This window comes from Calonectris borealis, chromosome 2 (genome assembly GCF_964195595.1).
Source record: "Calonectris borealis chromosome 2, bCalBor7.hap1.2, whole genome shotgun sequence".
Lineage (NCBI taxonomy): Eukaryota > Metazoa > Chordata > Aves > Procellariiformes > Procellariidae > Calonectris > Calonectris borealis.
The window spans coordinates 96,648,953-96,663,795 of NC_134313.1; the positions used below are offsets into that span (position 1 = coordinate 96,648,953).

The 14,843-nt window shown below is 49.2% G+C and overlaps 1 protein-coding gene across 9 annotated transcripts in view; it reads left to right on the top strand.

Moving 5' to 3' along the window:
• The first annotated feature begins 495 nt into the window (after positions 1-495).
• RREB1 (ras responsive element binding protein 1) overlaps positions 496-14,843 on the top strand; it is a 127,238-nt gene continuing 112,890 nt past the window's right edge. For 5 of the 9 annotated variants that reach the window (XM_075142642.1, XM_075142649.1, XM_075142640.1 and 2 more), the window contains exon 1: positions 496-783. Coding sequence is in view for 4 of the 9 variants with exons in the window: in XM_075142640.1 (XP_074998741.1) it covers positions 744-783 (40 nt within the window). In the remaining 5 variants the exon portion in view is untranslated. Of the gene's footprint in view, positions 784-1,085; positions 1,539-10,687; positions 10,835-14,843 lie in introns of those variants that run through there. The other 4 variants (XM_075142648.1, XM_075142644.1, XM_075142650.1 and 1 more) reach the window with 2 other exon arrangements.

Genomic DNA, 14,843 nt, shown 5'->3' on the forward strand with positions numbered 1-14,843 from the left:
CGGCCAGCGGAGAGCCCAGATGAATTCCTAAAGCCGGCAGCGCGGCACCGCCACCGGCCGCCGCCGCGGCTCCGGATGCGCCCCAGCCCCGAGCGCACGCCGCGGCCGGGGACAGCCGCCGGCTGCCGGGGGACACGCACGCCCGACTCGGAGCGCGGCCGCCGGCCGCCCAGGCCCGCCCGGGAGAGCCCCGCGGGCGCGGCCGGCGGAGCGGCGGGAGGGCGCGGGGCGCCGCGTGGCACCTGGCCGCCCCCCCCCGTTCCCTCCCCCCGCCGCCTGCCCGGGGCATCCCGCTGCTGCGCTGCCGGCGGCGGGGGCCGGTGCGCGGCGGGGGAAGTCGTGCTCGCTCCTCTCCTTGGAGGCGCCCCTCCCCGCGACGCGGGCGAGATAGAGATGCTATTTGCAACAGGCTGCCGCCGCCGCCGCGGTAGCGCGTCCCCGGGAGAGGAGCCGGAGCGACACGTGATGTGTCTCCTTATCAGGGTGCGCGGGGCAGCGCGGGGGCGGGCAGGGGGCGGGGGCGCCCGCGGAGCGCGGCGCGGCGCGGCGGGGTCCCTAACCGTGCCCATCTCTCCCCCTCCAGGGAGGCGCGGAGGACGGGAAGTTAGCGCGGAGTTGATGAACTTTGCACATCCACAGAAACGCCATTTTGATTCCTTTTTCCGGAACAAGTTTGCGGCTCCCTCCCGTGCGCGCTCCCCCCGGCGCGCCCCCGCGCCCCCCCGGCGGCCCATCCTCCCGGCATGTCGCGGCGCAAGCAGCCCAGCCCCAGCAAAGTCCGGCGTAAGTACCGCGGGGCTGCCCGGCCGTCGCGCTCCCGCACAAAGGGCAGGAGCGTGCCTTAACTCCGGAGGGATCTCTTTTTTTTTCTTCGTTTCTTTTTCTTAAGGGGAGGGGGGAGAAAGAAAGAGGAGGAAAAATAAACTTATGGGAGGGGGCAGGCGCGGGGGTGAGGACGTTGCAGCGTGTCGGCTGGTTGTGCGACTTCTTTAAAAAATGAAATGCTTGTTGGGGGGGAAAGTTTCCTTTAAAAAAAAAGAGGAGGAAAAAAGTTTGGCTGGCAGCGGTGGAGATGATGATGAGTTCGTGCAGCCTCCCTCTTCCCTTCCCCCGCTCCTCCCTCTCCTCTCCTCCCTCCGCGGCTCCTGTTTTTTTTTTTTTTTCCCCCTTCCCTGTTGCAGACTTTCTACCAACCAGCGGCACCAGCCGCGGCGTTTTGCCTTCAGGACCTGATGCTCATCCATATTAAACCGTCTGAGCTCAGGAATCCGGCCAGATCATCCCCCCCTCCTGCTGCAAAGTTTATTTTTAACCAGCCACCGCCACAATTTGGATGGGGCTGCGAGGAAGCAACATCTTCTAGCCCGGCTCGTCCCCGTCTCCCGAGCCCGCAGCCGCTTGCCTTTTAACTTTTCCTTCGGGCTTATTTTCCTGCCGGCGGTGGCGGCCGGTCCCGCGGCGGCCCCTGCCCGCTTTTCCCGGACGGGAGGGCCGCGCCGGAGCTGGGAAGTTGGGATGAAGGCGCCCCTTCTTCGCAGGTAGAGCCGGCTTGCGCCGCGCATCTCTCCGCTGACTTTCCGCCCCCCCCCCCCCCCCCGGCGGGGCCGGCCCGCCGTGCCTGCCCTTCCTCGGCACCCTGGTACCTCTCCCCTCTCCTCCTTCCCCCTCGTCTTTATTTTATTATATTTTTTTCCCCTTTTCTCCTCTTTCTCCACCCCCCTCCCCGGTAGGGACGTGCGTGTCCTTTCCTCTCCCGGCCTGCGCGGCGGCGGGGGGGAGCCAGGCCCCGGGGGGGGGCGCTGCTCCCCGCGCCCCCCCCCCCCCCCCGTCCCGCTGTCTTTGTGCGGTGCCAGGGACCCATCCCGGCGCGGCGGGGCCAGCGGCGGGCAGGGACGCCCGGGCGGCGTCACCACTACAGGAAGGAGCCGGGCAGCATCCGAGGCGGGGGGGGGCGGTCCAGCCCGGGGCCGTCGTCGCCCCCTTCACCCCCCGTCTTGCCCGGGGGGGGGCGGTGGAGATCCCCCCGCAGCGGCGGTGTTTCGGATGAAAACAAAGTTTCGGGCCGCGCGGCTGCCGCCCCCCCGCCGCCAGCGCCGCGGTGCCCGGTGCGGATGGGAGCCAGCCGCGACCCGTCTCTCAGGCGACTGCGCTCCCCATCGCTGTTGCTACGGGCCGGGACCCCCCCGGCGGCTCCGCGGGGGCTGCCCTGAGGATGCGAGGCAGCTCCTCCCGCCCAGTTAATAATGCACGGGGTTTGGGGCGGGAGGGGGCTCTTCTTCCCCCCCCCCATCCGCCGACGGTGCGGGGGCGCGGGCCGGGCCGGGCCGGGCGCGGCTGTTGTTGGGCAGAGCTGGGCCCGGCCGGGCCGGGCCGCGGGGAGCGCGGCGCGCCGAGATGCTGCAACTTTTTTTTTCAGCAGAGGAGGGAGGGCGGTGGATTGAACTTTGTCATGTCGCAGATAAGTTTCCTCTGGCTTCTTCTCCCTGCACTTCTCCCCCGCCTCCCCTCCGCACGCAGGCTTGCTTCCCTCCCCCCCCCCCCCCGCTTTTTTTTTTTTTTTTATTTTCCCCATTGCACCTCTCGGCTGCAATATCTTCGCCCCTCGGCATCCTCGCTGGGTTACGCAGAAGGAGGAGAGCGCTTCTCCTGGCTCAGCACATTTCCCTGCGCGCCCCGCGGAGGTCCGGGCGCCTCCGTGCCCCACCGCCCTCCCACGGCCGCGCCGGGGTGTCCGGCCCGGAGCTGATGCTCTGGTCCTGCCCGCTGAGGAGGCAGCATCCTGCCCAGGAGCCACTGAACTGATTTCTGGAGGGAAGGTCGGGGGGGAATCAACCATCCAGTTTTAATCCTGACTCCCTCTTTCTCCTGTCTTCTGTTGTAGATAAGATCAAGTGTGGTTATGTATTTGCGAAAGTAGTTAAACGTCTAGTTCAGTGTGATTTGGGGGCAGTGGTGTAGGAGAGATGGCAAATGCAGTTGGTGTTTCTTACCGTTCCTACATCCAGCCCTGTGCCTTGGAAAAAACCAAATTCTTATTAACAACAGGAGCAGTTGCTAAATAACACCGTCTTGTCGCCCCTGCAGCCCACAGTAGACAGCTGTTGTGATGGCTGAAGTTTTTTCGTTGAGGTCTGTCGTTTTGACACAAGCACCAAGTTTTGTTACCGCAGTTCCTGTTTTCCACAGGGTCAGCGTGCGTGAAAGGGATGCAGTGACTCAGGGTCAGGCCAGCCATATTTGTTTTAGGTTTTAATTTTCCCTTTGAAGACTTAAGGGTATATAGTCTTTTCTTGGTGTGCCTGCATAATGCCGATTAGCCTTAACGGGAGTTGGGTACATCCAGGGAAGAATAGGCCCTTTTGTTTGTTAGAAACCCAGAAACAGCATGAATCCATCATCCAATCAATCAGAGTACCAGGGCTCTCCCTCACCTGCCGGCAGGGACACATCCAGCCTCCTCTCTTGCTACAGGACAGCTGTGTTCTGCCCAGTGCGGCCTCTTTTGCTCCCTCACCTTCCTCCTCCTGGTATTTGGAACTGAATTTGTATTGTGTGGTTAGAAAAACACCATTCTTTAAGTACAATCGAGTAAACTTTTCTTTTGCTCTAATTTGTCAAACTGCTTCTAGTTGTCAAACTGCTGTTTGTCCATCAGTAGTGACTATTTATGTAGCCACTCTTAAACATTTCTTTTAATAACTAACGACCCTAAAGAATATATATATTTTTGGCTTGGTATTAAGACAGAATATAACAGGGTGTTCACTGGCTGTTTTTTGTTGGTTGGTTTGTTTGTTTTTTCACCCAGACCTGGGTGTTTGAAACTTTATTTGCTTGCAGATTTCAGTGTAGTGAAACATCTTATTCTGACTCAGCTCACCCAGGTTGTGCACCCATTCTTAAGTCTTTAAAACATTCACTGACCCTCTGACCAAATGCCTTTTACTTTTTATTCTGAGGGTCAGGAGATTCTTAAAGTTTCAAAACGGGGAAAGACGAATGTATTCATTATCTGTTAGCAATATCTATAATCTCCTTTGGTACCAAAGGCAAGTGCAGTGTTTCCCAAGGCATACAAACATTGACTTCTGTAGTGCTTTTTTTAAGGATTTTATCACTACCTTGAAGTCACACTGCAATCATAACAGTAGCTTGACTTTAGCCTCTGAAAGTTTCTTCTTAAGCAGAAATAGTTTGGATTGCTCGCAGTTGGATTTCTCATTTAAATAAAAACTGTTCATGTGCTTACATTGTATAGATTAAAAACATATAGATAAATCCCTTTGGTTATATTCATTATCCCCTGTAAAAGTAGGTGGTGCTTAGAAGGTCATAGGATAAGTGTTGCTAAGCAGCTAAACAGAAGGATGCTAAAATTAACCTGAGTGTTTTTGTAAGGGATTCACTTTTTAAGTTGCAATAATTTTTTTGACTTAAAATATATTTTTTGATAGTAAAAACACCTGAAAAAAATACTTAGATGCATGAATAAAGCTTTCCAAGGGACTGTGTCGAGTGTTCAAGTTATCTACATACAGGAGTAATTCCACCCTCCCCCAGTCTGCCTAAATTTTACCAGCATTGGGCCCTCGATTTGTGCCCTTTGCAAATGTCCTTCCAGAGTTATCTGTTGCTCCAAGAGCATCTGATGTATGTTGGATAGCAGCCTGTAGGGACAGTCTTGGGAAAAAAGAAACTGCAAAGGTTCCCCAGGAACAGGCAGAAAACAAGTAAATCCTGTTAGTCTGAAATCCATGCATGTGCAGAAAAAGCCCCTTTTAACTTTTGATGAATGATGCCTAAGTTTGGAAATCTGTGTTTTAGGTGTACACTCTTAAAACATGTGAAATCATGTCGTTTTCTTTCAGCACAATAAAGGTTGTTTTAAAATGAGCGTATTATTGGACCATGTTACTGGACCAGTTTGAGACGGCTGCCTTGATGATGTGGTAGCTTCTTTCTTGGGAGATAATTGTCTGTAGAGGAGGATGGTAGTGCTGCTTTTGGTTCTCCTGAAGGTAGTGAGAATGCCTGTTGCTCTGTGTCTTTTTCTTTTACCTCCTTCCTGAATTCACGCAAGACGGTCAGTCATGGGATTACAGCTTTAAAATACGCTTTTTCAAGAGTATTCTGCAGCTTGGAAAGGAGCCAGGAACTGCTTCGTGTTCTTTTGAGTACAGCTTCATCGTGGATGGAGTACTCGGGTACCCTGCAGCTTTGCTGGGAAGTGTCTCGAGGTGCAGATGTAAACTTTGAGGGCAAGAAGGAATTGCCTTCTGAGACCATGTAACAGCTCGTTTCTTATTTTGGGATGGGAGATCTGACTTGCCAAGTTGTTGTTCAGCAGTTAAAGCAGATTTTCTTTGGGGAGGCGTATGAGGAATCCTTTCTCTGTGTGTGTTGGTTTTTTTGTTTGGGTTTTTTTTTTAATATTCTACATAAACCAGCACCTATGGGAGCTGCGGCTCCCCCCTCCCCCCCCCCCCCCCCCCATTTAGAAGCATCTTTATAGGCAGTGATTTCAAAGGCAGGACTTGGGTATCTTTGGAAATGCCACTTTCTGGTGATACAGTGAAAAGTTAGCTGTTTGTGTGGAGCCAGGAAGGGCTTCGAACTTGCAGAGCTTTGCCAGGCCAGGTTTGGTTATCAGCGTTTGATTACAAATGAAAATAGGTGAGGTTGGCTGAGGTGGGAAGTGCTGGCTCTGTTCTGGGGTACTTCTGAACAGGAATTTCAGGAGCATTGACTCTTTGTTCTTCTTCGGTGCAAGAAATCTGATGATGGCTTATCTTTGATGTCTGCCAGTCATGATGTTTTTCCCACCTGAAGGTGTTCCCTCCACCCCACCCTACCGCTCTGTTTTGAATAGCAACATTTGAGGGCCAGTGACTTAGAAGAGTGCGGGCTTCCGAGGCAGCAGTACCGGAGCATCTCACCCCCCTTCCCTCAGCATTTTACTCAGAGCGGGGTGACAAAACTTACTTAGAACTCGTGCTAATGCTTTATTATGAAATGTTAAAAGTACAAATAATTGCCATTGCTGTGGACTCTCGTTGGATGGCTTGTTCGTGTTGTGCTGGAAAAGGGTCAGAACAAGGAAAAGGGCCTGGACAAAAAGGAGAAGAGTCAGTGGGATACTTGGCTCGTGGCTGTGCTGGTGTTAAACCTGTTAGAGCAGCTTGCTGCAGTCAGAAAGGAATTGTCCTGATGTAACTGAGCAGCGCCTGGACCTGTGCTTCCTTTAGAAACAACACGGGCCTTCTGGTGTATCCTGCTTTTTATTTTTTTTTTTTTTATAGTGGCATTTCAGCTTTCAGGTTGGCCAGCCTAGCAATCAATAAAGGTGGTTGCCTTTGAATAGGTGCTTTACACAAAAGAAGTAGTTGATGGGTGGAGACTGTTTATTTAGAGTGATTCAACTAAGTAAGGCTAAGAGAATCTGAATACCTCTTTAAAGATGTAGGGAAAGGCAGCTGTTTTAACAACAGGATTCACCTGCAGAGTCCCAGCAATCTGCAGAGGTGCTACAGCAAGGGAAAAGAAAAGCTGTCAAAATCCCCCACGGGCGTTGTTAGGCTCCTGAACTAAAATAGGTATTCCAAGGACCATTAGAGAGGGAGGCCTTTCAGGCCTTGATTACCTCCCCCGTCTCCTTTGCCGCTCTTCCCATAGAAGCATGTGGAATGCAACTTTCAAATTCCACTGTTTTCCTGCACTTAACCTTCCTGAGCAAAAATATTTTGTGTTTAATCTTATTTAATTATTTGCTTATTTAATGTCAGGGTTTTGAGAGATCCTTTTCCTTTTGAAGAAATCCCCTCATCCTGGTGTCTGAAGTTTCTTTGAAGATCCATTTGCACAAGGGACGTTATTTGTGTAGAGCTCTCAAAAAGTGTCGAAGAGCTGCTTGCACACAATGGCCAAGTGACTTCCCAGTGTAATTTCTGTCAGCTTTGAAAAATTGAATTTTGACTTTTAACTTACTCTGGGTAAAAAGTATGTAGAGCATCTTGGACATTTTCTATGCTGATGTGCCTGAGTGATTTGCTAATTTGGTTCTAAAAGAGAAATGTATTTTGTCGTTAATAGTGGAATTGCCAGCCTCTGACACATGTAAGACTTCTCCACTTGTCATCTCCTGGTGGATATTTTAACAGTTGTTAGCATGTGCTTTCTTGAAACAGCACAAATGTACTCATAGGTGTTTTAGGAATGGGTGGTCTGCATCATCTGTCCTTTGAAAACAGAGGATGATCAGCCATTGACAAACCTTTTTTTAGTTAATTTAGCTGTGTGCTTCCTCTTTGAGGATGAGAGAAGCAAAATGTTCACATTGAAGTGTAGCTAGCCTTTGCTTTTATCATGTGTGATTAGCTGGCTTTAACTCGAGCCCTTGTTAGTCCTGTTCCGTACGGCAGGTGATGTCAGTGTTCAGGTGTATCGGTACCTGGGAGTGCTTTGCTCAGAGCGCGTGCATCACAGCAATAAATTCCATTCCCATGTTCAGGCCAAACTCCTTCACACTGCTAACGTTACGGCTTGGACAAGGGAGAACTGCGTTGGATTTTGCACCAATAAGCAGCAGTACTTCGTTGTATTTCCTTTAGGGAGCAACATCACTTTTAATTTGGACCACTCACAGCTTTGGGTAGGGGAAAGAGCCTAGTTCAAGTTCCTTTTTTCTTAACAAAATGCGTTTTCTTCATTAAATTGAGTTCATTATGTCTCATTGTTCTTAGTGTTTTGAGAACATGAGAAGCAGCCAGGACTTGAATACCTGTGTGTTGTTCTTCATTCGTGTGTGCATTTTTTTCTGATGTTGATGCAGTTGTATCGAGGACAACAGGTAGCTGTGGTGTCTTGTGCATGTGCTTGCCTGCTTCGTCCCCTCCTTCTCCCCAAAGACCTTAAGGTATCCTGAATTGGTGTTCACTTCGATAGCTTGCAGCACAACTCACATATTTTGCTGTCTATACATCCTGATGCTTTTGGATGGATGGAAGGAAAGCTGCAGGAGGAGGCTTGCTTTTTAAGTGAGACACTGAAGGTCCAGGAAGTGGAAGCACATGCCATAGAAGCCGGTTGTGGAAGAGATATAGCTGGGTTACTAAGGGCTTCCATTTGTGAGGTTTGACTGTTATTTTCCAGGGGAAGAAGTATGAGTGCAATGACAAGTGCTTCTCTACAGAGGTGTAACTTATGCCTTGTGTTTAGTTGATTTGGAGGGTATGTTTCTTCTGGTCTGTTTTTCTAACAGCTGCAGGTATCATTTATTCTTCCTCCTTATCAGATGGCCCAGCCAGGTGTCGCTTAGTACATCTTACTACATTTCCAAGTAAGGTTCAAAACCATGGTCCTTGGCAGCTTCTGGAACAAGTCTTGGAGCAACTTCCAGCCTTTACAGCAGATAGGTGACTTTTCTGCTTGGTAAGATCTCCTGGCAGTCTTTGAATTGTCAGGAGCCTGACTGTCCATGTTGCAAAAGGGTAAGGAGAGCTGTATCACAGTGCCCCGATTTCCTTGGTGTAAACTCGGTTTATTGTTGGAAGCTGTGCTTTTCTTTAAATAATGAAGAATTTATTTTCATATCAGTGTTACCTACACTTTGTGGGAGAAATCTTCTCCATCCTCTGTCTCCATTCCTCCTTTTTGGGAAATGGCAGTGTCTTTTTGCTGAGCATGAAGTGGCCACCACGTTCGACCTAAGCAGAGGGTGAATTTCGAGGGGTGGGTGAAATGATCCGTGCCTCAGCGTGGATGCCAGTTACCTTAGGAGGAAGCCGTGCAGATTATAAACTCTGCGGGAAGGAACTGGTGGCTTCTGTAAACTCTACAGCCCCGCTAACTGCAGTTCAAGCAGTTTCCAATCTCTACTTGCAAAGGTTTTGGAACTTGTAAGCTCTTTAAATCTAGTGACTGAAGATTTTCCATGGTTCCCTTTTCCCTCGAGAAAGAAAAAAAGATAGAAATAAATGGTAAGGTTGCTCATTTTAAATGCTCAAAAGTCAGCAAACGGAAGTTAAGGGGTTCGCAGAACAGTTAAGTGGGCCAAGCTGAACACAGATTGTGCCCCATTATGGTTGCTGTTATGTGTTTAATAAATCAATAGATGTGTAAATAGTATGTAGAAGTGGAAAACGTGGCTTCATTCGAATCAACAGCAAAATTCTTTCAGGCTTCACTGGACTAAGATTTTATGTGGGGTATATACAGCTGAAAGCTCTTGAGCATTCATGGCATGAAAGATGCCAGGAAACTTTAAAAAACTGAAACGCTAATAGTGTCTTTATTTTTCTGGTGCTTGAAATTCCTACAGGTGTAGTTACAAAGTCAGTGCATCTGTTTTAGGAGCTTGTTTGATAGCCAGCAAACTGAATTTGAGATATAATAGCCTATTTTGACTAAATTCTCTTCCATCCCGGTTTTGAGCATCGCTGAAACAGTGTGGCGATTGCTGCATCCCTTTTCTAAATCCTAGAGGCTGTGCTTTAACTTCCTTCAGTATATTCATTCTGGTGGGTGGGAGGAGGACTTGTCCTTCCCAGGCCTGTCCTTCCCTGCAGGAAAAGGGGAATGTAGAGAATTCTCCCCAAGGATGGATCTGGGGTAGAGATGGCCCCTGCGTGTTTGGGGCCAGAGTTATTATTTACACCATTGCGTAACTCTTAATCTCCATAGGAAAAGATGTGGGTTAGTAGATTTGCAATGCCACAGACTTGCATGTGGCCGTGGTCTGCCTGATAGCAGACGTGTGCTAGTATTGCATAGTAGATGTACTGATGCCTGCCTGGGGTCGTCCTGGGGTATTGGGTGTCCCTGTGCAGAAGGATCTGCTGTTGTCTGACTTTCGACCTCGTGCATTGGCAGCCTCTCTCGTGCCTGCACTGCCTGAATCGTCCGACTTGCAGTAATGTTTCCGTTTGTGTGCTCACTGCCTTTTCAGAATGATTGCTAAAAAGTATTTGGGCCAAAAATAATTTACACTGGGCAAGAAGATGCCAGCAGCATGTGCAAATTGCACGCTGTAGTTACTGTTCCAGCTAGTAATTCAAACGGAGCTGCACAACCCAGTAGCACAGATGTGGATTAGGAAAGTCCAGACTGCTGATTTAAAAATTTCCACTATTTCTGGTAATGGATGTTCATATGAAGACCCAAGAAGACCCAAGAAATGAGCTGGTGGTGGTCTTTGTTTAATTCCCAGTATACAGATGCCAAGTGTTATGCTTTGATTTCCTACACTGCAAACTCTTCGGGGCAGGGATCAGCATTCAATTACCGAGTTTTGAAAAGCCACCTAACACATTGTGGAACTGACCTGCTCGGCACTACCTCAGTATAAATGTTTAATTATAACTATCCTCTTACCCCATAATGGAGCCTTTCCAGATCTCAAGGTTGAGGCATGCTGGGAACCTGCACTGCTGCTGCTGAGGTGTCTGCTTATAAACAGGGAGCTTTGGTTGCAAGGCAGAATTTGGGCAGCTCTCATAAATGCCTAGTTTGCACACGAGGGACCAAGATTCTTTTTTTTTTTTTTTTCTAGGCAGTATAGGTGCAAGTATATATACATGTTCAGGGGTCTGCGCCTGGTGGTTTGGTTTAGAAGCAAATACCCTCCTAGCTTTAATACATGTTTTAAAGCATCACAGTCAGACCACGTCCGTCTCTCTCTCTTTTGCTTTAGGTCCGTATATAAAAGTGACAAATGTCAAGGTTCTGAAATTGAGAAATTAGAAGAAGAAACTGGGAATAGAAAGATGTCACCCCCTCAATAACGTCACCTTCCCAAGACTGAAATGAAGTGCAATTGCTGGCTCTTGCCATTCACAAAGTAATCTAATTCTCTTGCCTTGAGTGACTTGCGTTGTAGCTTTAAACTGAATTCTTAAATCATCCCAACAGTGATGTATGTATGATTTGTTATGTTTATACAACATGAAAGCATATGGAGTAATGGAAACATCTAGAAATTAGACCTCCAGAGAAGACTCCTATTTTAATCAGGTTACTTACTTGGATTAAACCAACCCAAATTTAAAACATGTGGGCTCATGTACTAAACTAGTTGCATTTTCAGCACTCCAGGGGTCCGCCTGGGAGTTTATCGGTGCGTTGTCGTAGTCTGTTCCAGGCAGCTTTGTAGGAGCAGTTTGGTGTTACTAAGGTTGGAATAAGCTGATGTCAGATTTTTGTCCACAGCGCATAGCAAGTAGAGGTCAAACACTTGTACAGCCGGTGATACTATGACTTGTTAAGAATGTACGCAGGAGGTCACTTTTCAAAACATCTTTTGAAAAGCAGCCTGTGAGAGCAGTGCCATGTATAAGAGACATGCATCTTCCTCTGGCATCAGCAAATGGATGCATCCTATCACATTGGACTGCTGAGCATGTTTAGTCATGTTGCTGTAATAAGCTCTGGGAACAGGAATGGGTTCTGCCCTGTTGCGCTTCGGGAAGATTTGAATGAATTTGACTGGTTTGTTCCAGGGAAACTCGTGTTTGTATCTGCTGCTTTTGTGCTTGGTACAGAGAAGGAGGGAGTCGAGTTTATTTCTTGGCTGAAGGGGGGTTTCTCTGCAGTTTACAATTGCTAACATTACTGTACTTAAATTCTTATTCCTTAGAAGAGGTAGAATTTAAAAAATCGTAAGTGACTCCCAGAATTGTTAGTGTTTTGGTGCTGATAGTGTACAGATCTGCTTGGTTTTGAGACTCCTCTTTGCCCAGATAAACTGAGTATTAGGGACCCTTCTCTCGCTTCCAGCTGTAGCCTTCAGGCGTCCCTATTTCTCCTGTCCTGGTGAATCATCCTACAACATACGCAGGTGTAAATTTTAAATGTGCTGTGGTGGGGGTTACCGTCTTTATCCTTTTCTTTTTGTCTTAACACAGCTTAGCTTGGTGGCTCTCAAGGTATTTTTTAAATTTGCTGGTGTGTGTGTGTATGTCGGAGGCCAGTCTAGATCACGTCAAGCACTGATCCTGCAGACACTTTCAACACAGATATAATTCTGCTTAAGTAGGTTGTTCCATTTAAGTCAAAACACTGGCATGAGCGAAGTTAGGGGAAGTGTTTCAGGACTGGGGCCTGCGTTTAACTTTCAGAAAAAGTATTCCTGACACCAGCCAGAATCTTTAACCCGTGTGAGCTGCAGCTCCAAACTCGTCTCACTAACTTCAGTTTCTGACCTACTTGAGAAGGTACGGCTCAGCCTGAGGAAGTGTCGCAGGTCTTGCGGCCTGAGAAGGGTTGGCTTTGAAGAGAGACAGCAAGAAACGTGGCCGTGAACCCAAACTCCTTCAATATACGGTGCCTGCAAGAGTTAAAACGAAAGCACTCCAGCAGCTCATGTGCTCTCTGTGTGTGCATACTTTCCTAATCTTAACACGGGGTCTGAGCTGCAGGCTCCGAGGGCTTACGTGAAGTTGGCTTGGCTGTCACCTTTTCGCTCCCCGGATCTGGCTGTGGCTCAGCTCGGGGATGCTCCCCGCCGCTGGGATTACCGGCTGCCTAAAACCTGCCCCGGTGGGGCTGGCTGGGCCGAAAGGTGCCCTGGCACGCCTCGCCTGCCCTCGCACGGCTTCCTGCCCGCGCGGGGAGCCCTAGAGGGAAGAAAAAGTGCTGCGGCGACCCCCTTCCTGCGCCTGGAAGGTGTCTTGCACCCGCCTTGCGCTCTCGGGTTGGTCTGAGTGAGCTTTCTGCTGCTCTGCTATCGTCATTTGGCTGGAGAACAGCTGCCTCCAAGGATGGGTCTGCTTTAAAACAGGGGAACAGCTGTACGGAGCGGGGCCTGCGGGCCCGTCTCTAATGCTGGTGGGCTGTCCCCGCGCATGGGGAGAGGGAGGACAGAACACGTGTTTTTCTCCTCTAGGTGACAAAGTCCTAAGGGCGACTTGGGCTGTGGCTGTCCGGAAAGAAAAACTACAGTTCCTTCAACCCACAGCACACTGTCAAAAATCGCTGAGCATTTCTGACCAGAGGCTGGAAATGAAGGCTGCCTTTTTTTTTTTTGGCTTAGGCTGCCAGTGGTCACCTCGCCCCACCCTGCAGACGTGTGGGCGGGAGTGGGGGTAGCCGGCAGGAGGGAACATCACCATAACGGCAGAGCGACTTGGCTCTTGGCCATGCACAGGAGCAAGAACAGCTGCCTGGATGGCCCCTGGAGCCTCACTGATGTCAGCATAACCAGTGCTCCTTAAAAAGCGGCACCGTGTGTGGGGGGCGACGGGGAGCAGGGCTGGGAGCAGGTTTAGGGGGGTAAGCAGTACATAAAACAACCTCCACCATTGTGTTTTTTTTTCCCCGCTTCAAAACAGGCCTGTGCTTTCTGTAGGAATGGGAAGGTTTTGGATGAGTGAGTGAGAGTTACAAGAAATGCGTAAAAGTAGAACAAGTTACCAAAAGCAAGGAGCAGAAAGAATACGCGTTGTAAAATTTGTGTGTGTCTGTGGTGTGTCTTTGTGCTTGGTTTTTTTCCTTTTAAGAGAAGTGTGGCTAGGAACAGTTGGGCGCTGTTGGATAAATCTGTCAGTGCTGTTCCCTTCCCTCTCCCCTATGTTATCTCTGAGAACCTGTCACACTGTGCCAGATCATACTGTCAAACATCATACTGTGTTTGAAAAGTATCTGGCTTGCCTTGGGATGCTATATGAAATACGGCAGGATGTGGCATCCTGCAGGGAGCATGTCCTGTGTGCTCGCTTGGCCTCCTGCGCTTGCTTGAGCAGAGGAAGGGAATGCATATCAGAAGAACACAGTTGTTCGCAGCTCCCTTCCACTCCCCTGTATTGTTCCAGAGAGATGGCACTTGGCGTTACCCATGAGGTTTACCGAAGCTGTCTTTCCTTGTATGTTGATACCAAGGGTCCCTGATGGTGAGAGCCTCTGCGTGGTTAAGGGCAGTGGGGCTATCTGTCTGACCTCCGTGACATGGGATGCACAGTGCAAAATTACCCCTGTGATAGGTACTGAACTGAATTAATGCGAGTTTCTCTCGGGCCTGAGATTACTTCTTCCGATTTAATAGCTAATACAGTAGTTTCCGAAAGTCGCAAGAGAATCTGACGTGTAGCTGGAAGTGCTGAGGGAAGAGAATACCAGCTTTTCCAGAACTGTGCAGCTCAATCACAGAACGAGGTTGGACTGGACATGAAACTGGATTCCAGGGTGACGTGGTGATTGCAGCCTCCGCTGGCTTTGCTTCTTCCCACAGCTGGGGAGTTGATTTTCCCAGTAGGCCTGTGCCAGCATAGTCCTGCTGCTAGTCTTGTGGTGTTACCCCAACACAGAAGTCGTGCTTGAATTGCTTGCAAGTGGTATGCAGTGCACAAATCTAGGCGACAGGGGTAAGCCAGCCTATCCGGGCTTGTTGGAAAGCTGAATTTGCAAAATGCTGTCTCCATCAAGGCCAATGTAATAATAAGTTGCAGAGATTCCGTCCTGAAAAACAAACAGCATAACACAGGCGTTTGGGGAGGAGGGTGTTGCGCTCTTTTATAAGGCTCTTGCTTTTTGTTAATTCAGGTTAACTTTATGAGTCAGATTAGCATTTCCTATATCATTCCAGAATTCTTGTAGTAATTAGCAAAAATGACACAGGGTCACAGCAGTTGTATGGGACCAAGTAAGCATCTATTCACGTTCTTTTCAATTGGGACAGTGGCATGAAGAATTTATTTACTGAAGGTCACAGAGAGAGACAGTAACAGAGGCAGAAAAAGAACCCAAATGCTCTAAATCCAGTCCTGTGTCTTCACCATTAGATCATGCTTCCTGTCAAGGCAGATGAACCCGCATAAATACCTTGGTTCACACACAGATGACATTCAAGTACTACC